The following is a 25,014-nucleotide window of genomic DNA, read 5'->3' on the forward strand; positions in this document are numbered from 1 at the left end:
TCTGATCTCAGTCACCTTCAATGAGCCCTGTCGAGTTACTGAGGCTCCAGAATTGTGTGATGTTATGGGGTCTAAATCTGAGCTCTCCCTGTTCTCCTCTAGATGCCCAAGGAAATGGATTTGAGCCTTTCTCCCTACAGATGCAGAATCCTGGGTTCTAACTCTCATTCTGCATTTGTTTCCTGTCTCCAGTAGATGGCAGCAGGCTTGCATACTGGCTGGCAGTTTTGCAGATAGATCAGTTACACAGCTGCGTTAGAAAAGTTCTGGGAATATTTTGTTTTTCTATACCCTGGTCTTTGAAAACCTAGGAAATTCTGACCTGGGCAGTTCTTCCCAAGAGACAGCTGCTGAGTGGCAAGACAGTCATCTCTGCTACAATGCTGGCAATCCCCGCATATACGCTGTGGATTCAGTAAGGAATTCAGCTCACACAAACACCACTCATCAGGTTCCAGCAGAAATTCAGCAACTCCTCTCCCTCTTCCCTCTCCACCCACCCACGGCTTGGGGTGCACTCAGATTCTACTCAGTTTGCAATGGCAATAAGATCTAGGTGTTGCCAAAGGGTATCTGTCAGAGACAAATGCAATGCATCAGCCATTGCCCAGGACCAGACTTTAATCTGTTCTGGATTTAACTTGCAAAATATCCAACCTCTGTGTTTGGGTTAACCCCTTTGTGTCCATCTCTGATCCAGAGGCAGGTTGCTCCACAGAGCAATGCCATCTTTGCCATCTCCTTTCTGCCAGACTCAGGCAGAGATGTTCCTTGTTGCCTTTTCATGAAAAGTTCTAGTATTCCTGATTATTTGAGGAAATTTCTTGCCTGTATTTTGGACACTGGTATAGGCAGTGTCCAGTTATTTTAGCCTCTCCTCTGTTGTGGTGTTGAACCATCATTCCTCTTTTTATATACTTCGTGTCTTCCAGTTTCCATCTCTAGTTTATGGTTATTGATTCTCTGTCTGATAAGGATTTGCCTGAGATGTGCACATTTTTCTGAAGTGAGGTATCTGCTAATGGAATAGTTTTGTGAAGAGATCCATAATGTGTGCATATGCACACAACTAACCAGTCACAGAGGAGCATGCATCACATGCACGCACAGAAACAGCACTAACCAATCTTGGAGGGGCACTCAGTGGATACACATACATGCTGTCTGCCTAATAGAGGTTAGGAGGGTATTCGTTTCTCCCACCGACCAGTGGTGGGCTACTGTTTGAGACAGTACACTGTATTACTAGAAGAAAAGGAGTACTTGTGGCACCTTAGAGACTAACCAATTTATTTGAGCATAAGCTTTCATGAGCTACAGCTCACTTCATCGGATGCAGTGAGCTGTAGCTCACGAAAGCTTATGCTCAAATAAATTGGTTAGTCTCTAAGGTGCCACAAGTACTCCTTTTCTTTTTGCAAATACAGACTAACACGGCTGTTACTCTGAAACCTGTATTACTAGACTAAATGGACCACCGATCTTTTCCACTGTGTCATTCCTTATGCTCTGAATTATAGCTTTCAGAAACATGTTTAATGAAAGAAGAAATTATACAAAAGAAACATTTCCTACCCTCCTGTACTCACTTTGTTTTCTTCTTTCAGGCTAAAATTGTCTCTGTCAAAGAAGCTGCAGGATTCAAGGAGAAACTGACATGTTTAAAATCACTCCTTTGATCCAAACTGAAGAAAATTGAACCCAAGAACAAAAAATAAAAATGGCAGAATTTACAGGTTATAAGGAGACTTCAAATCGCCATCTTCGATTCAAGTTACAGAGTCTTGGCCGTCGTCTTGATGAACTGGAAGAAGCAACAAAAAATCTCCAGAAAGCGGAGGATGAGCTTCTTGACCTTCAGGACAAAGTTATCCAGGCAGAAGGCAGCAATTCTAGCATGCTTGCTGACGTAGAAGCTCTGAGAAAAAGAGTGCTGAAAATTGAAGGCAAGGATGAAGAAATAAAAAAAGCTGAAGAGCTCTGTCAGCTGATGAAGGAAAAACTGGAGGGGGAGGAAAGCCTCACTCGAGAACTTAAATCAGAAATTGAACGGCTTCAGAAGAGAATGGCAGAACTGGAAAAACTGGAGGAAGCTTTTGGCAGGAGCAAGAATGATTGTACTCAGCTGTGTCTGAGCCTTAATGAAGAAAAAAATTTGACTAAAAAAATATCTACAGAGTTGGAAATACTTAGGATGAAAGTAAAAGAACTTGAAGCATCTGAAGACAGACTGGATAAAACTGAACATAGTTTAGTAAGTGAGTTAGAAAAGCTGAAATCTTTAACACTGAGCTTTGCTAGTGAAAGAAAACACTTCAATGAAAGAGAAAAGCAGAATGAAAAATTAATCCAGGAGCTAACACAAAAACTAGAACAAAACAACAAACTAAATAGGGCAGATCAAACTAGAAATGCATCAAACCTGCTAGAAAGATCATCAAATAGTCTTCTGGATAGAAATGACCTGAGAATTGAAGATGACTTGACATCTGTGTTGCCCCCTAAAGAAGCCAGAAGAAAGGGAAGCTTGGATTATCTAAAGCATGTAGAAAATGAAACCAGAAATAAATCAGAAAATCAAAAGAATAAAAATCAAGAAGACAACAAAGTGAAAGATCTCAATCAAGAAATTGAGAAACTTAAAACTCAAATTAAACATTTTGAATCTTTAGAAGAAGAACTTAAAAAAATGAAAGCCAAAAATAATGACCTGCAAGATAGTTATCTGAGTGAACAGAATAAAAACAAGCTCCTGACTGGTCAATTGGAAGAAATTCAAATTAAAATAAAAAAACAAAAGGATATGGAGAACGGTGAGGTGGAAAGTGAAGAAATGAGCTTTCCCAGCAGAATTAGACATGACAGACCTAAATACAGAGGTATCACAGCTGAGCCGGCAATTTCAAAACACAAGTCACGGGAGCTTTCACCTCAGCATAGACGGGAGAGAACACGGAACAGAGAGTTCTCTTCCAATAATGACAATTATACCACTAGCAGCAAGCAAGTTCCCAGTCCAAGTTTAATTAGTAGGAGAACAGCAAAGGCATCTAGTACATCTGCTCTACTAGACACTGTGATTAGTGATACAAAAAGAATGGAAGACAAACCAGCAGTTGCTACATTTTTATCTATGCAGAAAGATAGTGGTGCGCCACAAAATGAAGTGAAGAAATCGAGAGAGCAGCCATCTGTGCTGAGTCGATACCCACCGGCTGCACATGAGCACAAATCTTGGAAAGCATCTTCCAAACCTGGGAATGAAAGTGGACTGAAGACCAAGATTGAAAAGCCATCTCAGACATTTAGTGATGTTTGCCAAGGTAACTCTGATGCACTTGATGAAAAATCAAGCAAAGGAGAAATGACTGTATCTTTGACTGAAAAGATGAAAATAAGCCAAGCAGAGATGTCTGATCTCTGTGTAGAGATACCCTTTATGAAAAATAATCATGCACCATCGAATGAAACAGCTTCATCATATAGATACCATATCTCTTCTCAGATGTTAGCAGCTGAATCCACCAGCTCTAAAGCAGAAGCAGCAACAGTCTCTGTTGTATCTCACAGACAGTCCCCAGAAGGGAGATCTAAAAGAACAATAAACTCCCAAGAAAGAGAATTTACAGACACTTTTCATGAAAATATAAAGCCCCCAACTTTAATAAAGTATTCAAACAACTCAAGAAGTCAAGAAGACATTTTACAGATTCTCACAAGTCAAGGTAAGGAGGGAATGGACCAATCTGCACCATCAGTTACAGGTCAGACAAATGTTGGCATAAAACCTGACTCTTTGAGATCCAAAGCCATCAAACCAGCTATCCATGAAAAACTTAGTACAGATGAGGAGATGGGTAAAAGCACCAATGCTACTACTGAATCGGAACTGGAGACGAGAAAAAAACCCAGTTCCAGAGAATTCTCAAGCTCCAGAGGAGTTCTCAGAGCATCTCTCTTTGAAAATGATAAAAATACTGGAAATGAAGATGACCCCCCAAAATCCATAAAGATATCTTCAGATGCCACTAGTGTAGGATTGAAATCCAGACGGTCATTCAGTCCCAGAGAAGCTTTGAGATCAAAAGCCATCATTAAACCTGTAATAGTTGAAAAGGACATGAAAGAAGTAATGGGAGGGGCTGGGTCTGAAGAATACTCTCAAAAACAGAAATCTCTCTTTAAAACTGTGACAAATAAAATGAAAAGCAGCATAACAATCTTCCCCTCTGAGCCAGCCAACACAAGGACCAACACAAATGAAGCAGCAAAGGAAAGACATACTTCTACCAGCAATATTAGAGTCACTCCAAATGAGCTGTCAACCATAACAAACAACATCAGCACACCCTTTGAGATCTCAATTAATAAGAGTGATATTGCTCTGAAATTATCTGAGGCAGATAAAATTGGGGACTTAGCTCTGAGAAACACGACAGAAACACTAATCTCAAGAAGCAGTATTATGATAAAACCTTCTGAACCCATTGAGAAGAACAGTTGTGAGCCATCCTTAGAGACAATCAGCTGGAAAAGCCATGGGTCTTTAGAATCAGATTCACCAGAGACAAAACACATCACTCTGAGAAGCTCTTGGAGGACAAGGCGGGGATTACAATCTTTGGAAGACTCTCAAATCAAAGTGGAAAAAAATACAGCTTCCATTCGTACAAAGGCATGCAAGTCATCTACAGACCTCTCTGAAACGGAAGGGGCCAATGCAAGAATACATTTACTTGAGCAGAATTCAAGAAGGTCCAGGGCCACTATTAATTCTTGGAATACTCCTGAATTAGAATTCAGAAGGACCCAAAGTAGCTTAAGTGCATCGGAGCTATCTACTCGAAGGAGCTACGTCCATGATCCCATCACTGCTTCTACTTGGAATCGCAAAACATTACCAGTAAGTGTTTTCTGTCTTCTGTTACTTTTAACCATCATTCTCTTTTTGAAATTGTCCACTAATTGTAGGATGCCCAACTTGAAATACTAACAGATCTGATTTTCAGAGGCGTTACATTCCCACAGCTCCTGTTCACTTCAGCTGATTACCTAAATATTGAGGCATCCAAATTAATTAGCGACTTTGGAAAATTGGGCCGATTAGTTGTGTTCCCATCTGCCGCGTTCTTGTACTGCTTCCTGTGTAAATAAAGCCATACTCATCTGTTCTTGCCAAGGCTAAGAGAGGAAATAATTGGTCCCAGCTTAGTCATGGGCCTATATGTCTTTTAAAGTCAAGCTTTGCAAGGTAGAGTCAGCAGGAAATAGCAAAGAATTTATTTAAAAAGTGCTGCACTGCTTCAGTTTGAACTTTCCACTTCCATTTTTAAAGGGACACTGGCTATGTCACTTCCATGTGTGACATGCCTCAAACGGCTCCCTGGAGGGTGTCCTAGCAGACCACAGAGAGACAGCTGGTTGCGTGGTGTTGCCATCTCCTCCTGGTTCCAAGTTGCTAGATCACCTTGAGAAAAAGCTTAAAACACATGAACTACTTTCCTAACATTACTTTTCCTTGCTATTGAGGATGTTATTCAGTTGTCAGTGAGAGGAGATCTTGCATAAGGGGAAATCCAGGAGATGTTCTCACTGTTAAGAGGTGGTTCTCTCTCGGAAAAGCACTGAGAATCCCTGAAATACTTTAAAACATTCATCCGGTGGGGTGTGTCCATTCTGGCCATGCTAAATAATATGTTCCAGTTCAATGTAGCCACTCCTTATGCAGTATCTATACAATACAAACAGCAGGGGTGACCACATTAACTCCCACCCCCATTTTCAGTGTTGGTCTGAAGCCAAATAAAGTACAGAAGAGATCAAAGGGTTGTAGGGTGGTTGTGGAAGGGAGGGCATTCTCAGCCAAATTAATTTGCCACTGAACAAAGGTTTCCATTTGGGAATATAGATGAAGATGTGAGAGGGTATTTGTGTTTTCCAAACCTTGCTTTGTTCCCTAGAACCAACTTCACCTCTCAGGGAGTAAGCATACAATGCAACACGGCTTTACTTTGTAGCATCTATTGTCATTAGAGAGTTAGGGCCAGATTATCAAAGATATTTTTGGGCACCTAAAGATGCAGATAGGCACCTCGTGGATTTATATTGGACCTAATAGGCATATTTGAAAATCCCACTCGGCACATTTCTTCTTTGAGTAGCTGCAGACATATATTCCAAGCAGGTGTGTGTGCATCCCGAACACTGGAGCCGGAGACTTTTGCCTGGCAGTACCCTTAGAGGGGCAGCACCCGGCGATATGAGACGGCACCGCCCCAGCCCCCCTCAGTTCCTTCTCATCACCCATTGGCTGGAGTCAGAGCTTGTGTGATGGTGGTTTTCACAACCTCACATTCATCCTCTGCATAGTTAAGAATTAGTTTTAGTTTAGTTTAAAAAAAAAAAAAAGTAGAGTATTAGTGGCTGTGCCCCCCCATGATGCCCTCCCCAGGTTCAAGCATTGCCCTTCATGTGGAGTGGTGTTTCCCAACAGTGACCTCACACACAGTGCTTGGGCAGCAGGTTTAAAACAAAGAAAAGGAAGTATTTCTTCACACAACGCACAGCCAGCCTGTGGAACTCCTTGCCTGAGGAGGTTGTGAAGGCTAGGACTATAACAGGGTTTAAAGGAGAACTGGATAAATTCATGGAGGTTAAGTCCATTAATGGCTATTAGCCAGGATGGGTAAGGAATGGTGTCCCTAGCCTCTGTTTGTCAGAGGGTGGAGATGGATGGCAGGAGAGAGATCACTTGATCATTACCTGTTAGATTCACTCCCTGTGGGGCACCTGGCATTGGCCACTGTTAGCAGACAGTATACTGGACTGGATGGACCTTTGGTCTGACCCAGTATGGCCGTTCTTATGCTCTGCCTTGGCAAAGCGCACCTTAAGGAGTGCTCTTCATCTGTAGATCATTCAAGAAGAGGACTCAGGTGGTGCAGGTCCTTTGCCTCAAACAGCACCTGCTTGAACAAGCCGTGTGGCTGAGCCCACACAGCGGCCTGCCTTGGGCCACAGATAGCCCTCGGGCTCAGAAAATGCTGCTGCATCTTGTGCTGGGGGAGCAGCCGCTTCGAAGAGGCACAGGAGTCGTTCTCCGTTGTTGGCACCAAAGAAGAGTTGTCCCGGGGCGACTCTTCTGCCTTCCCTAAGCAGAGCGCCAGCTGGCATGGGACCGGTTCTGGTGCGCAGGATGGCACGTGTACATCTGTTCCTCCCCTGGTACAGGGCAGGAAGGGCAGAAACCCTGTACTGTTGACTCCAGTTCTGGCCTCCAGGCATCTACTGAGTCCAGTACCAACTGGAGGGATTCCAGTGCTGACCGTGTCTGTGACGTCAGCATACCAGGCTGTAGCGGACCTTCTGTGCCTTTTGGTCCCATCATCACTGGTGGTCAAAGACTTTGCAAGGCTGGAGCCTGTAGTGGCCCCCCAGCCGGAGCATGCCGCCCAACTCCCAGGCCCTTCAGCCCAGCACCAGGAAGCACCCTTTCTGGTGGTTGATGTGGACGTGGCACCAGAGCTGGGACAGGCTCTTCGGTACGAGGTTTTCCTCAACGTCGAGGCACTCGGGCTCTCTGGTATCGCTGTTTGCACCGGGACTGACCTTGCCTGTGGCACCAGCAGTGCCGACTACATTGGAGGCAGTGGATATGTTGGGATCACCTGTTGGTCCCCTCTGGAGTTGCTCTTCCACCGACCCCCATGTCTCAGAGGTCTCAGGACTCCTCCATTTCAGAGTTGGGATCTTCGTCCACTTTGCTGGAGGAGGTCCGAAGGTCACTGGTAGACCAGTACAGCTACCAGGGTTGGCATGGGCCCTGAGGCCAGGATGTAGGCCCCTGGTCCAGCACCTTCAGGCCACCAAGGCGCTACCCTTACCGGTGGCCTCCTTGGGCTCAGTGGAAAGCTGCTCACTCTTGGAGGTCTCGCTCAGCATCCAAGTCAAAGGCGAGATCACCTGCTCATGTGATGTTGGTGGCTGCAGACCAGCAGCAAGCCCAGGCATCCAGAGTTTCCCTTCCCTGTGGAGCCACAAAGTCTCTTCATCTGGAGACTCTACCTCAGCAGCAGGACCCATCTATGGCTCAACCAACAGCGTCGTCCTTGTCTCCAGATGATGGAGTGCTGCCTGGTTCATCCTGCCCTTCTATCCAGAAGGACTACAAGGCATAGCAGGACCTCTTATGTCAGGTGGCCACATCCTTCTGAATTCAAGGGAAGTTTCTCCAGGAGAATATCCATAAATGCATGGACATTCTCCAGATCTGGAAGGGTGACCCTCCCAATTAATGAGGTGCTCCTCAAACCTGTGAGTGCTCTTTGAGGTACACCGGCCTTGTTACTGGCAGTGGCCAAGTGCTTGGAGAAGCGCTATTTTGTGCCGATACAGGGATACAAGGGGGTCTATTCCCATCTGGCCCCAAACTCCCTGGTGGTCATGGCAGGACAGGTTCAAGTCCATGTCCAAAGACAGAGACTCTAAACGTTTGGACCTTTTGGGCAGAAAGGTATGCACCGCCTCATGGTTACAGATGAGGATTGTGAACCATCAAGCTTTACTGTCCAAGTAGACTGTCTCAATTGGTTGACTATGGCCCAAATTTGATTAGCAGTTGCCTGAAAGTGTCTTGTGATGAGTCTTGTGTGTTTGTCACTGAAGGCTGCTTGATGGCCAAGATGTCTTTGCAATCCGCCCTTGATATTGCGGACACCTCGACCAGAGTGATGGCCTTGGGGATTACTTTGAGGAGAGCTTCCTGTCTCCAAAACTCAAAGATCGCTCTGGATGTCCATCAAACAACTGAAGACTTGCCTTTCAATGTCAGGGCCTTGTTTTCAGACAAGACTGATGGAAACCCTGCTTTCCTTTAAGAATTTCAGGGCTACCGCAAGGTCTTTGGGGGTGCATACACTGCCCACGCAGAGACACCATTACAGGGCACAGCAACAACTGTACAGACCACAGCATCCTTTTGTGCAGCCCTTCTCCTCGAGTCAGCGAGACTACCCCAGGAAGAGGGAAAGGTCTCACAAGAGGAAGCACTTGAGCTCAGGGCCTGGCTGGGCTGTTCCCTCTCCTTTGGCACCTGTTAAGCGCCCATTTTGACTCATTGGTCCAGAGCCCCGTTCCAGTTGTTATTCCACCCTCATTGCCTCCCACCCCCTGTTCCATTGTGGACAGGCTGGTCTGCTTTTATAATGCCTGGGTCTCCATTACCTCTGACAGCTGTAAGATCAGGCTATGCCATCCAGTTTCTCTCCACGCACCCTCCCCACTCTTCAGGGACCCCTCTCATGAGATGCTGCTTTTCAAGCCGGTCAGCTGTCTGCTAATGTTGGGAGCAGTGGAGGAAGTGCTGCGAGAACACCAGTGTCATGGTTTCTACTCCCAGTACTTCCTGATACCAAAATCCAAGGGCAGAATGAGGCCTGTCCTCAACGTTTGTGGACTCAACAAATTCATCAGATATGTGAGGTTCCACATATTCACACTCTTAACTATCTGTCCTGCTCCACCTCCGAGTGACTGGTTTGCTGCTCTTCAGGATGCTTGTTTTCTTGTGGCCATTCTACCAAGTCACAGGAAGTTTCTTTGCTTCTTAGCAGGAAAATGCCATTGTCCGTACATAGTTCTCTCATTTGGCCTCTTCTCCTCCCCCACCCCCGCAGCCAGAGTTTTCACCAAATATATGGCAGTGGTCATGGCGTACCTCAGGAGGAAGGGAATCCACATCTTCCCCTACCTTGATTACCAGTTGCTGGGGGAGAGGTCCAGAGAGGAGGTTCTTGCCCATGTCAACACCGCACGCCATTTACTCAACAGATTGGGACTCATTCTAAACACCTTGGCTCCCACTCAATAAATGGAATTCACTGGGGTCCTGTTAGATTTCACAAAGTTGAGGGTGTTCTTGCTGAGCGACTGCTTCCAGGCAATTAACAAATGTGTCTCAGTCTACAATCACAGCCTTCCATGACAGTTTGTGTGTCTTTGAGCCTTTGGGGCCACGTGTCCAGTTGCACCCAGGTGGTCTAGTTTGCCAGGTTGCATCTTCACCCTCTTCTGATATGGCTCAGGATGGTTTACAGCCCTGCCCTGCATCTCTGGACTGGTTGGTTCACCTTCCTCCACTGGTCCTGGAGTCCCCACACTGGTGGGAGTCCCCATGCAACATGTGCCAACGAGTTCCTTTCACTCGGTCCTCCCCCATCAAATCAGTGGTTAACAATCATCCCTTCTGGGTTGGGGAAGCACATTTGGACTTGTTGAGGGTGTCGGGCCTGTGGTTGGAACAGGAAACCTCGTTCCACATCAATGTATTGGGGCTTCAGGCTATTTACAATGCGTGTCATGCCTTCCAGGACCACAACAGGCATTCAGTGGTTCACTTTCTCACCAACAATACCACCACAATATACTATTAGAACAAACAAGGGGGAGCCCACTCCAGATTGCTCTGCCTAGAGCCAATCAACCTATGGCAGTTCTGCATCAAAGAAAACATCGCCCTGGTAGCTGTCCACTTGCCAGGGGTGCAGAGCCATCTTGCGGAGTGTCTCAGCAGGTTTTTCTCCCTGAGCCACGAATGGTCCCTTGAAGGAGTGTCCTTCAGATTGCTTTTGCAGTATGGGGCATCCCCGTGATCAGTTTGTTTGCAACAGGGGAAAATAAGGAGTGTCACCTATTCTGCTCTCGGGGAGGGTCTCAGCCCAGGCTCTCTCAGGTGCTTTCAACTACCTGAGAGGTGGTTCCAGAGAGGATGGTTCTAGACTATTCTCAGTGGTAGAAGAGGACAGGACAAGGAGTAATGGTCTCAAGTTGCAGTGGGGGAGGTTTAGGTTGGATATTAGGAAAAACTTTTTCACCAGGAGGGTGGTGAAACACTGGAATGCGTTACCTAGGGAGGTGGTAGAATCTCCTTCCTTGGAAGTTTTTAAGGTCAGGCTTGACAAAGCCTTGGCTGGGATGATTTGATTGGGGATTGGTCCTGCTTTGAGCAGGGGGTTGGACTAGATGACCTCCTGAGGTCCCTTCCAACCCTGATATTCTATTATTCTATGATTCTATGATTCTCTCTTTCTCTGATACTTTCCACTGCAGCTGGCAGTCGACTCTCTTATATGCCTTCTCTCCTGTCCCAATCATTCCCTAGGTCATTGCCAAGCTCAAGGTGAATCAAGCCAGGCTCGTCCTGATTGCCCTGGCATGGCCAAGACATTGTTGTTTTTCAGGCCTCCTTGGTCTGTCAGATCAGCCTCCCATGCCACTGCCTCTCCTTCCCAACCTCTTCACACAGGACTATGGCTGCATTCTGCATCTGGCGATCAGCTCCCGACACCTTATGGCGTGGCTGCTGCATGGCTGAATGAAGAGGAGGAGCATTGCTTGGAGGCTGTCCAACAGGTTCTACTTAGCAGTAGGAAACCTTCCCTTGGACAGCCTAATTGGCAAAGTGGAAGAATGGGGACTTCCATCCAGCACATCTTGGAGTACCTGCTTCACCTTCAGAAATCGGGCTTGGCACTCAGATCTCTGAGAGTGCACTTGGCAGCAATATCCATGTTTCATCCACCTATCCAAGGGAAATCAGTTTCTTCCAATGCCATGGTGATGAGATTTCTGAAAGGACTTCTCCACCTGCACCCTCTGGTCTGAGGGCCAGTCCCCTTGTGGGACCTTAACACTGTTTTAGCAGCTCTTATGGGACCTCCATCGAGCCTCATGCTTCCTGCCCATTGCCCCTCCTGTCTCAGAAAACTGCATTCTTGGTAGTCATTGCCTCTGGGGCCTCCTTACACACAGTTTTCCAAGGACAAGGTAATGATCCAGCCACACCCGAAGTTCTTATCCAATGTGGTGTCTCAGTTGCATTTGAAATGAGTGGTGTATTTGTCTGTATTTTCCCGTAAGCTGCATTCCTCCCCCGAGGAGCAACGCTTCCAAACGTTAGACACTGAATAGGACTGAACTGTTTCGCGCTTCACCTGGCCTGTTCGTATCCTATGTGGACTGCATGAAGGGACAAGCGGTGTCTGCATAGGCCGTCTCCAGACGGATAATGTCTTGTATCTAGACTGCATATGAGATAGCACCAGCTATGATTCCTCAGCGGATACAGGCTCATTCCACGAGAGCACAGGAAACATTGGTGGTGTTCCTCAGTGATATTTCCATATTGGACATTTGCAGGTGGCCATCCATCCATACATTTACAGACCATTACGTGATTGCTCCATAGGAGACACTAACGTTGGAAGAGCAGTCCTGCGATCCTTATTCAGATAGACTCCGAGACGGGCATATTGTTTGTAAGTCACCTACTGGGCATACATGTCTGCATCTACTCAAAGAAGAAATGGTTACTTACTGTAACTGTGGTTCTTTGAGATGTGACGGAGACGTGTATTCTACAACCTGCCCTCCATCCCCTCTGCATTGGAGTCTTCCCCTAGATATTCAGTGTGAAGGAACTGAGGGGGGTTGGGACGGCGTTGCCTAATATAGGGGTTATAGACACAAGGCACAAACACTGCCCCTCTACAGGTATTGCTAGGCAAAAGGCTCGAACTCTGGCATGAGCACACTTACACTTAGTCTGCATCACATCTTGAAGAACCACAGTTGCAGTAACTTTGTCAAGGTATTTAGGTACCTAAATGAATCTGACCCTCAGATAGTACAGTTAGCACTGAGTTCTCCATTGCTCAACTGTTTAAGAGTCTAGGTAAGAGGGAAGGAAGATGTTCTAGCTGGTATTTTAAATGAGAGGGCGGGTGCCTTGGGGATCTTGGAAGGCTGGAGATGTAGAAGAGAGAGTTTTTTCATTGAGATGAGATTGTGTGCAGGGAGCGGCTTCGGGAGGAGATACAGAGAGATAAATAAAGAATACATGCTGGCATGGAATACAGGATTTTTTGGCTTCAGTTTGGAATAAATACATCTGACATGCATGGCAGAGCTATGAATGTGTTAGCAGTGCAGCCCCAATGAAGCTTTTACCCATCATCACACATTTGAGTGGTCATATACTTAGCACCTTGAGTCCAACTTTCCAGATCTTGAAGGGATAGAAAAGGTCTGTACTGCCAAACCCCAAAAATCATGAGTCGGATCCCAAAAATCGTGCAGCTGGGTTAAGTGTGAGCCTTTCCCTGCAGCTGTGAAGGCTGGCAACATTTTTTTAGATTAAAGCTGAGCTTCTCACACAATAACATGACTCCAGGAGCGTGGTCTTTGAGAAGAACAACAACTATTGTTAGACTTGCAATAAAATTGTAAAAGTTGGCAATGCTGAAAATTATACAATTGAGAAAGCTCAAAAAAATCCCCTAAAGGAGCTAGGTCTGTATCTGGGGGGTCTGCTAGGGCTACCGTGGGAAGACCTTTCTAAGTGGCATATAACACCAGTCTTTACTTTGGTGTGAGATATCGGACCTTAAATCTGCTACCAGTCCAGGACCATGCTCTTACCAACTTTGGGAGTTCAAATATCATGATACAGCTCCCTGCCCCTCAAATCACAAGTTTGTCTGTCAAATAATAATTTTAAAAAATCATTGGTGGTGTCTGGTTTTTGCACTCAGTCGGGCTCTTTGTGTGTGTATTTCATGGTGCAAATTCAACACACACACAAACTGGGGGCACTTACCCACTTCTGGCTGATGGGAGGGCCACACTCCCCAGGCCATTCCTGTGCTTCCTCCGGGAGGCTTACCCCTGCTCTCCTATCTCCCCTGTCCTGTCCCTTGCTTCGTCTGCACAGAGCCCAGCTGCAGCAATTGCTGCGGTGAGGGCAGTTGGCTGAGCAGGGCTTGGGAATGGAGGGCCAATGCACCTGCCGTCTCTCTCACCCCCCCAGCATTGTTCTGCCCTCTCAATGCAGCATGATGGGAGGTTAAACAGGGCTGAAGCTGCTGCCACTCCCTGGGCTAGGGCCGTGGTCTGCACACAGACAGCAGAAAACGGAGGCTTCCCAATTTGCTGAGGCCAGATATGTGGCCCAGTGTATGACAGAGACCCTGACTAGGGGCCACTAAAATCCTTCATGCAGGGAGGCTAAACTTTGATGGGATTTGCCCCTCAGTGCCACTCTGTAACCTCAGCCTCAGGACTCTTCACTTCTGATAGAAAGAGGGGTCAGTTGTAAAACGAGTGGCCAGGAAATCTGTGAGGTGCAGGCAGCTTTAGCCTGCATCTCAGCATCAGCCGCTGGTGGAAGCTCTGCCCTGTAGGACCCAGCAAACCTGGGGGCGGCACTGCAGGTGCTGGCCCATTGAAACTGCCAGGCAAAGCCAGCAGCTCCGGCCGTGGGGAGTTCCCTCTGGTGGTCACAGGCGAGAAATGCACAAACCAGTCAGTCAGAAATTCTTGAGCTGCTCAAGAGATCACAAGTGGATGTAACAAACTGAGCATTGGCAACATTACGTGTCCAGCCCCTTAGACGCTCTGAGAGATTCCAAAAAGAAGCAGGAGTTTCTCTGGCAGGTTCTTTTTAACAACTGTTCGAAGCTGGCCGGAGGTTTGGAGTATTAGAACCTTTCCTGTGGAGATGGACTAGCAGGCAGAGACCAGGCCCACAAGTCAAAGATGCAAGATACCTGCAGTTTATCCAGTGGCTCTGCTATTAATCACAGTGGTAGCTCTGGCTCCTCCATGGAGCTGAGCTGTATATCAAAGCAGCAGTGACATGAGAATTAAGTTCCCATCCTCTCCCTCACTCTAAACATTTTCAGACTTTCTCCTTCCAGGCTGAAATGTTATGTCTTTGGCTTCTGTCTGAAGGTGACGTGTTGATTTTTTTTTTTTAATTTTTTTTTTTTTTTTGTTAAGTTTGAGCAAAATCTGTTTAGCGATTTTGGGACAAGTGGAGAGTGAGTCACCTACTGGGCCTACACGTCTGCGTCTACGCGAAGGAGAAGAAATGGTTACTTACTGTAACTGGTTCTTTGAGATGTAATGCAGACGTGTATTCCACATCCTGTCCCCCATCCCCTTTGCATTAGCGTCTTCCCCTAGACCATGGTTCTCAAACTGTGGGTCAGGATCCCAAAGCGGGTCACAGCCCCATTTTAATGGGGCAACCAGGGCTGGCTTAAACTCACTGAGGCCAAAGCCCAAGCCCCACTGCCCAGGGCCAGAGCTGAAGCCCAACAGCTTCAGCCCTGAGCAGCGGGGCTCAGGTTACAGCCCCCCTGCCTGCGGCTTCACCCCTTGGGTTTTGTCTTTGCCCCTCCCCCCGCCTGGGGTGGTAGGCTCGGGCTTTGGCTTTGCACCCCCACCCGGGGCAGCAGGGCTTGGGTGAGCTCAGCCCCCCTGCCTAGGCTCATGTAGTAATTTTTGTTGTCAGAAGGGGCTCGCGGTGCAATGATGTTTGCGAAATCCTGCCCTAGACATTTGGTGCGAAGAGACTGAGGGGCTTGGGGCGGTGCTGCCTCAGATAGCCAGGGGAGGGGTTATAGACACAAGAAGAGAACACCACCCCTGTACGGGTTCTCCTAGGCAAAAGGCTCCGACTCTGAAGAACCACAGTTATAGTAACTGTTTCATTTAGCTATCTAAATACCTTGACAATCTGGCCCTGAGGAAGTACAGTTAGCACTGAGTTCTCTGTTGCTCAACTGTTATTTCAGAGTCTAGGTAAGAGGGAAGGAAGATGTTCTCGTTGGTATTTTAAATGAGAGGGCGAGTGCCTGAGGGATCTTGGAAGGCTGGAGATGTAGAAGAGAGAGTTTTTTCATTGAGATGAGATTGTGTGCAGGGAGCAGCTTCGGGAGGAGAGACAGAGAGATGAATAAAGAATACATGCTGGCATGGAATACAGGATTTTTTGGCTTCAGTTTGGAGTAGACACATCTGACATACATGGCAGAGCTATGAATGTCTTAGCAGTGCAGCCCCAATGATGGCTGGAATACTCAAAAATCATGAGTCGGATCCCAGGAATAATGCAGCTGGGTTAAGCGTGAGCTTTTCCCTGCAACTGTGAAGGCTGGCAACATTTTTTTTAATGAAAGCTGAGCTTTCAAACCTAACTGACAAACCTAGGGTGCCCTTTCTCGGAGGAGACGTATCTGCAGTGGCTTGGGTGTGAACACTGACCTCTGGCCTAGAAATAGCCCTCAAGAGCAGGGCACAACTTGAGCCTACAAGGCGTTGGCTTTGGATTGACGAAGGTGTAATTATTTGGAATGCACAGGACCTTTGTCTGTTAAGCTTGTGAGGTGTCCAGTTAAGGAGCCTTGCCTAGCCTTCGCTTCCTCCCATTTTCAAAATGACCCTCTCTCCGTTCTCCCTTGCTTTCATAGATTCCAAGGCCAGAAGGGACCATTGGGATCATCTACTCTGACCATTTGTGCAGCACAGGCAAAGAGACCTGCCCCCAAATAATTGCTAGAGCAGATCTCCCCCTCCCCCCCCCCAAATAAAGAAACAGTATTACAGTGAAATCTTTCTGCACTTCTTGAGAAGAACAATGAACCCTCCATTGGAGGCAATAAGTTGTAACAGCCATAGGTCATTAGAAACAGCTTCCTGAGAGAGAAAATACATCACAGAGAGACGTTCTTAAGTTCTTTGGAAGACTCTTAATGCAAAGTGCATAAAAATACAACTTCCACTACTACAAACCTATGCAAGTCATATACAGCCCACTCTGAAACAGAAGGAGCCAACAGAAGAATACACCCAGCATTTAAAAAGAGCTAGTGCAACTGTTAATTTCTTCCATCATATTTCTGAGCGTGGAGTTACTTTAGGATGCAAACCCGTTCTCATTCCTGAGAGCAGTTTTAGTCATATCTCACACACACACACACACACACACACACACACACACACAGAGAGAGAGCAGGGGATAGGACTGGCAACCAATAGGTAGGACAGAGCAAAAAGATGGGAGGCAAGATCCTGGGCACACCCCAGCAAACTCACAGTCCTAAGGGATTAGTTCCATAAGAGCGAACCCTATGTGGAGAGACGCTAAGAGCATGTTGAAGGGCAAAGTTCAAAGCTCCAAATCCTAGAATGAGCCTGGTGTCTAGTTCAGAGCCAATGCTGGGGTGGAGAGGGAGGGGATGGCCTTCCAAGGAGCAAAGCACAGAAGTAGTGGGGGAGAATAAAATCGGCCTGGGGAAGTACAGATGTGAACAAGGGGGAGGTACTTAATGTGCCTAAGGGATTTAGGGCCTCAAGTCCCATTAAAGATCAAGGACAGTCAATGGGGCTTGTGCGCCAACATCCACCTGGCACTTCTGAAAATCTTCCTGAGCTCAGTAGGCTCGAAGAGCATCCAAAAGAAGTGGAAATCCTACGCAAACACCAGAATTAGACTGGGACGAAACTGTCTATGTTGCTTTCATTCTAGTGTAACGGCCAGATTTTTAAAGGTATTTAGGCAGCTAAAGATGCAGATAGGTGCCTAGCAGGATCCTAGGTACCCAACTCTCATTGATTTCAGTAGATTTCAAACTTGATTTAAGTGAGAGTTGGGCACCCTAGCCTTTTGGAAAATCCTACTAGGCACCTGTCTTCATCTTTAGGTATATAAATACCTTTGAAAATTTGCCTCTTAGTTCTTTATAAACAGCAGTGGAATGTTGTTGGTGTTTTAGAGACAGTCCACTACTATGTCAGTGTGGGCAGCCACAAACCGTGACACACATTGTGGAGGACTGCAAAATGACTCGACTCCCTGGAGGTCTTCGTGCCTCGAACATCGCTAATAAGAACACTATGGCTTGGCTTGGTCAGATTGCATACACCAAAAAATAAATATTGTAAACAATTTATCTTCCCAACACCTCAGAGGTGAGGCGGTGTTCCTAGCAGGGATGGTTTTAAATCTGCAGGTTACCGGTGTATTAAAAGAATGGGCCAAGAAGCTTTCTGAACCATTACTGTTGATTTTTAACAAGCCTTAGAACACTAGGGAAGTTCCAGAAGTCTGGAACAATGCTACTGTTGTACCAGTACTTTAAAAGGGTAAACAGGAACGATTCAGGAACTATAGGTGGATTATCCTGACATTGATCCCTAGCAAAATCATGGAAAGGCTGATACGGAGTTACAGATGGTAGCATAATTAGTTCCAGTCATCGTGGTTTTATGGAAAATAGGTTCTGTCAAACAAACTGGATATTTTTAATGAGATTAAAAGTTTGGTTGGTAAATGTAACTGTTAATATAAAATACTCCTGTAGACTACTGCAAGGCATTTGACTTAGTCTTGCATGACATGCTGATTAAAAAAGATTAGCACTACACAAAATCAACATAGCCTATATTATTAAATAGCTTTAAAAAGTAATTGTAACTGTCATTCAATGAGGATGTTTCTAGTGGGATCCCACAGGGTTCTGTTCTTTATCTTAATCAATGATCTGGAAGAAAATATAAAATCATTGCTGGTAAAGTTTGCAGATGAGATAAAAAATTGGAGTGGTAAATAATCATGGGGACAACCGAACTGGATTGCTTGGTAAGTTGGGCTCATTTGAACAACATCCATTTTAATACAGCCAAATACAAGATCATATGTCTAGGAAGAAAGAATATAAATCAGCCTCCCAGGATGGGGGACTGTATTCTGGAAAGCAGTGACTCTGAAAAGGACCTAGAGCACTGGTTCTCAAACTGGGGGTCATGACCCCTCATGGGGTCTCAAGGTTATTATGTTGGGGTCGCAAGCTGGCAGCCTCAAACCCTGTTTCACGTCCAGCATTTATAATAGTGTTAAATATAAAAAAAGGATTTGTAATTTATAAGGGGGATCGCATACACAGGCTTGCTGAGCGAAAGGGGTCGCCAGTACAAAAGTTTGAGAACCACTGACCTAGAAGTTATGGTAGATAACCAAATGCACATGAATTCCCAGTGTGATGCTATAAGGGGTCCCTGGATCTACAAACGGGAATAGCAAGTACAGTAGGAAGGTGGTATTACCGCTGTGTAAGGCCTTAGTGCAACCATCACTAGATACTGTCTAGTTCTGATGTCTGTATTTCAAAAAGGAAGTTATCAATGATGACTGGTCTTCAACAGGGGTCTCCCCCATCCTCATTGAGTGCCCAAACTGCTGGGCTAAGAGTCAGACACTCTTTTTCTGGCCCAGTGACTAACTATTTATACAAAGTGGAACAGCATCAACAGGCGAGACTAGAAGAGACCTATTTCATGCTAATCCACAGCCCAGTGGCTAGGGCAGCCTGAAGGGGGATGGGAGTTCAAATCCCTGCTCCTCAGCAAGCCGAAAGGGATTTGAACCTGGGTCTCCACTCTAAAGTCACGTAGGTGGGCTGAAGGCTATAAGGGGGAGGCAGCACCAACACCTGCGTTTCCTGGATCAGCATTGTTTAGCACAGGGCTCTGAGCATAGAATAATAGAATATCAGGGTTGGAAGGGACCTCAGGAGGCCAGCTAGTCCAACCCCCTGCTCAAAGCAGGACCAATCCCCAACTAAATCATCCCAGCCAGGGCTTTGTCAAGCCTGACCTTAAAAAGCTCTAAAGAAGGAGATTCCACCATCTCCCTAGGTAACCCATTCCAGTGCTTCACCACCCTCCTAGTGAAAAAGTTTTTCCTAATATCCAACCTAAATCTCCCGCACTGCAACTTGAGACCATTACTCCTTGTTCTGTCATCTGCTACCACTGAGAACAGTCTAGATCCATCCTCTTTGGAACCCCCTTTCAGGTAGTTGAAAGCAGCTATCATATGCCCCGTCAGTCTTCTCTTCTGCAGATTAAACAATCCCAGTTCCCTCAGCCTCTCCTCATAAGTCATGTGCTACGGGCCCCTAATCATTTTTGTTGTCCTCTGCTGGATGCTTTCCAATTTTTCCACATCCTTCTTGTAGTGTGGGGCCCAAAACTGGACACAGTACTCCAGATGAGGCCTCACCAATGCCGAATAGAGGAGAATGATCATGTCCCTCAATCTGCTGGCAATGCCCCTACTTATACAGCCCAAAATGCTGTTAGCCTTCTTGGCAACAAGGGCACACTGTTGACTCATATCCAGCTTCTCATCCACTGTAACCCCTAGGTCCTTTTCTACAGAACTGCTGCCTAGCCACTCAGTCCCTAGTTTGTAGCAGTGCATGGGATTCTTCCAAAGTGTAGGACTCTGCACTTGTCCTTGTTGTACCTCATCAGATTTCTTTTGGCCCAATCCCCTAATTTGAATAGGTCCCTCTGTATCCTATCCCTACCCTCCAGCGTATCTACCACTTCTCCCAGTTTAGTGTCATCTGCAAACTTGCTGAGGGTGCAATCCACCGGGCCAGGACCAACCCTTGGGGCACTCCGCTTGATACCGACTGCCAACTAGACATGGAGCCATTGATCACCACCCATTGAGCCCGATGATCTAGCCAGCTTTCTATCCACCTTATAGTCCATTCATCCAGCCCATACTTCTTTAACTTGCTGGCAAGGATACTGTGCAAGATGGTATCAAAAGCTTTGCTAAAGTCAAGGAATAACATGTCCACTGCTTTTCCCTCATCCACAGAGCCAGTTATCTCATCATAGAAGGCAATTAGGTTAGTCAGGCATGACTTGCCCTTGGTGAATCCATGCTGACTGTTCCTGATCACTTTCCTTTCCTCTAAGTGCTTCAAAATTGATTCCTTGAGGACCCGCTCCAGGGACTGAGGTGAGGCTGACTGGCCTGTAGTTCCCCGGATCCTCCTTCTTCCCTTTTTTAAAGATGGGCACTACATTAGCCTTTTTCCAATCAGCCAGGACCTCCCCGATCACCATGAGTTTTCAAAGATAATGGTCAATGGCTCTGCAATCACATCCGCCAACTCCTTTAGCACCCTCAGATGCAGCGCATCTGGCCCCATGGACTTGTGCTTGTCCAGCTTTTCTAAATAGTCCTGAACCACTTCTTTCTCCACAGAGGGCTGGTCACCTCCTCCCCATGCTGTGCTGCCCAGTACAGAAGTCTGGGAGCTGACCTTGTTCGTGAAGACAGAGGCAAAAAAAGCATTGAGTACATTAGCTTTTTCCACATCCTCTGTCACTAGGTTGCTTCCCTCATTCAGTAAGGGGCCCACACTTTCCCTGACCACCTTCTTATTGCTAACATACCTGTGGAAACCCTTCTTGTTACTCTTAAAATCGCTTGCTAGCTGCAACTCCAAGTGTGATTTGGCCTTCCTGATTTCACTCCTGCATGCCTGAGCAATATTTTTATACTCCTCCCTGGTCATTTGTCTAAGCTTCCACTTCTTGTAATCTTCTTTTTTGTGTTTAAGATCAGCAAGGATTTCACTGTTAAGCCAAGCTGGTCGCCTGCCATATTTACTATTCTTTCTACACATAGGGATGGTTTGTTCCTGTAACCTCAATAAGGATTCTTTAAAATACAGCCAGTTCCCCTGGACTCCTTTCCCCCTCATGTTATTCTCCCAGGGGATCCTGCCCATCAGTTCCCTGCGGGAGTCAAAGTCTGCTTTTCTGAAGTCCAGGGTCCGTATTCTGCTGCTCCCCTTTCTTCCTTGTGTCAGGATTCTGAACTCGACCATCTCATGGTCACTGCCTCCCAGGTTCCCATCCACTTTTGCTTCCCCTACTAATTCTTCCCTGTTTGTGAGCAGCAGGTCAAGAAGAGCTCTGCCCCTAGTTGATTCCTCCAGCACTTGCCCCAGGAAATTGTCCCCTACACTTTCCAAAAACTTCCTGGATTGACTGTGCACCGCTGTATTGCTCTCCCAGCAGATATTGGGGTGATTGAAGTCTCCCATGCCTGCCAAAGTGAGGCCCCATAGGCAAGATAGATGGGCAGATCTGGCCCTAGGTGTTTTGCCAACCAGGGTGGAAAAACCCAGCCAAGTGATGTCACACACTCCAACTCTACGGTATTGAGTTGGCATCCCCAGAAATTGGCACCCAGGGCACCTGCCTCTCCAGCTGGCCCTGTCGGCATGGGAATGGTGAAATTGAGGCTGCTGCCAGGGCTCTCGTGCGAGCGAGGTACCTAGGTGTTAGGACTGAGGTGACTGTGCACATACCCAGTGACAGATTTTAGGCATCTAAGTGACTTTGCAGGTGGAAATTTAGGTGCCTACAGGGTTAAGTTGCAGCTGAGTGGGGCTTCTGAGGATCTAAATGTTGGATGCAGGCATCTGAAGTGTCTGTTAGGGGCCTGAATTCCTTTGTGGATCTAGCCCTTTCTGTTCAAAGTCTCTCTTGTGGGAATTGTGCTGGAGAACTAAAGGGGGGTGTCCTTTATCTCCTTTAATCTTCACATTAGCCATGGATAAGGCTACATTTTAGTCACAGGTATTTTTAGTAAAAGTCATGGACAGGTCACGGGCAGTAAACAGAAATTCACGGCCCATGACCTGTCCATGACTTTTACTAAAAATACCCGTGACTAAATCTTGGGGAGGGGGTGCCACAGGTGCTGTGGGGGAGCAGCCTGGGGGTGCCGCAGCCTGGGGGTGCCACAGCCCCACTCCCCGCAGGTGTTGGGGAGGAGGCGGGTGGCACTGTTTGGCCTGGGACCCCCACTAGTTGGGGAGGGGTTGGCAGGGCTGGCAGGCTCTCTATCCGGCTCCGCAGCTCCCCAGAAGTGGCAACATCCCTCAGCTCTTAGGCAGAGGTATGGCCAGGCAGCTCTCCGTTTTTGCCTCCACCCCAAGCACCAGCTTCGCAACTCCCATTGGCTGGGAACCGCAGCCAATGGGAGCTGCTGTGGTGGTGCCTGCACACAGAGGCAGCATGCAGAGTCCACTGGCCATGCCCCCACCCCAGAGCCCTCACCCCTTCCTGTGCCCCAGCCCTTAGCCCCCAACCCAAACTCTTGTTGCTGCTGAGGGCGGGGGCGCCGTGGCCCAAGGCTGCCCCAGCAGCGGCCAGTGCAGCTGGCCCAGAGGCTGCCTGAGTTGCTCAGGCGGCCCCCAGGCCAGCCACACCAGCCGCTGCAGAAGTCACGGAGGTCCTGGAAAGTCATGGAATCCATGATCTCTGTGACAAACTCGCGGCCTTAGCAATGGAGCCTATTGCACAGTGAATTATCACAGGAATAGAACTTGCAAGAACACGTCAGCTGTAATCACCAGAGATGTGATATTATTTGTATCTAACCCAAACAGCTAAAGAAATCCATGACTTTAGGAAAATGAGTGGCTTTAAAGTAAATTATGCCAAATCTGAAGTGCTGTCTGTGAATTTGCCAGACACTGAGAAGTCACCCCTCCAGAAAACATTGGATACAAATATCTGGGAATCAGATCTCAAACTGCCTAGAAGAGCTCCATGATTTCAATATCAGAGCACTACCTCAGGAAATGAGAAAAGATTTGGAGTGCTGGGGGAAGTATGCAATTTCTTGTTTAGGGATACTAGCCACACTCAAAATGAATATTTTGCGAAGGACATTCTTCTTGTTTCAAAATCTTCCTATAATCATCCCAGATAAAACTCTAGGAAGAATACACAGAGTGGTGTTAGAATGTGGATGGAATAAGAAAAGAATGAGGGTGTTCATATATTCCAAGGCCAGCAGGGATCATATGATTTTGATCATCTATTGTGATCATCCTGTGTATACAGGCCAGAGAACTGCCCCAGCTGTTACAAAAACAGCCAATCTTTATTTAAAAATGGTGAGTGATTCAGAATCCACCACGACCCTGGGTAAATTGTTCCAATGGTTAATTACTCTCACTGTTAAAAATGTACGCCGTATCTCCAGACTGAACTTCTCTTGCTTCAACTTCCAGACATTTCTCTGCTAAATATGTGGGGCTGATCTGACTCCCACTGAATTAAACCAAACTCTTCAGAGTTAGTAGATATTTTTTTTCTTTAAAACAAACTAAATGCATAAAGTTATGTTTATGTGACTATGCACATTTGCAACCACAAAGTCCAGAAATGGAAAAGTTGCTTCCAGTAGCAATAGGTAACCAGATGCATTGCAAAGGTGGAGTATATTTGAATTCTGCTTTGCTTGTTTAAGAGGTAGTTTAGGGTCCCATCTTCAGAGACAGCTGCTAATTTTAGAGTATCCAGTTTTTGGCTACCCGGTTGAAATCAATGGGAGCTGTAGACTTTCTTCATCTCTCAAAATCAAACTCTAGGGCCCAGATCCTCAAAAGTGCTTAGAGGCCTATCTTCCTATGCTCCTACCTAAGCGCGCCATTGAGGTGCCACTGGCATTTTGAAAGCCATGACTCAGCTGGCGCCTAAGTGCCCTGGGTACCTAAGTTTCCACTGGTCCGGATTTGCACAACTGCTGAAGTACTGACTCTGCCCCACAGCTACTGAGCTGCTCCGAGCCCTCGCTGAAGCTGAAACCCCATAACCCCCAAAGCAGGATTCTCAAACTAGGCAGGGGAATGCCTGGCTTGGTAGTGAGGCCTAATCCAGTCGGCATTCTCTGAGCAGGCCTAAGTCCTGATACCAGTCAGACCCCACAGCAGGAGGGCTGGAGACAGGCCACCAATAGGCAGCAGAGCATCTGCAGAAAAGAGCATCGGGGCCAAAGGGAAATGTAGGGCAAGCATGAGAGAGGGGGCAAGCATGAGCAAGAAACAGAGAGAGAGAAATGGTTGCAGATGCTAGGACATGGGCTACCTGAGCTGCTGAACTGGCTTAGAGCCCTGATCTTCAAAGGTATTTAGACACCTAACTCCTATGGGAATTAGGTGCTTAAATACCTTTGAGAATCTGGACCTAGGACCCTAACTGCAGGAGAGCATTCGTGGCTGAGGCTCCTCAGTGGAGGGAGGTGCCAGGTCTTACCAGGTCAGCCACTGAGGCATCTATGCCACTTTCTTCTCTCTACCCCTCTCCTCAACCTTTTGCTCCTGACTGGCTTACATGGCTCTCTGCTCAGCTACCTGGCTTCTTATGGGGGGTCTGGGCACCTAGCATAGGCTGAAATGCAACAGGGCGGCAGAGCACCTAGGGGTTACGCATTGCAACCCTGATCAGAGCAATGCTGAGGTATCTCTAAGGATCTGGGCCTATGTGTCTAATGCTGGGCACCCAAAA

General features: G+C 46.8%; 1 protein-coding gene across 2 annotated transcripts in view; it reads left to right on the plus strand.

Moving 5' to 3' along the window:
• LOC141974671 (5-hydroxytryptamine receptor 1D-like) overlaps positions 1-25,014 on the plus strand; it is a 146,462-nt gene that overhangs the window by 112,922 nt on the left and 8,526 nt on the right. For both annotated transcript variants that reach the window (XM_074934593.1, XM_074934592.1), the window contains one exon: positions 1,608-4,903. In XM_074934593.1, the coding sequence (XP_074790694.1) occupies positions 1,721-4,903 (3,183 nt within the window). In that variant the 5' untranslated portion in view covers positions 1,608-1,720. The remainder of the gene's footprint in view (positions 1-1,607; positions 4,904-25,014) is intronic.

The sequence above is a fragment of the Natator depressus genome, chromosome 19, assembly GCF_965152275.1.
Source record: "Natator depressus isolate rNatDep1 chromosome 19, rNatDep2.hap1, whole genome shotgun sequence".
In the NCBI taxonomy this organism is placed as follows: Eukaryota; Metazoa; Chordata; order Testudines; family Cheloniidae; genus Natator; species Natator depressus.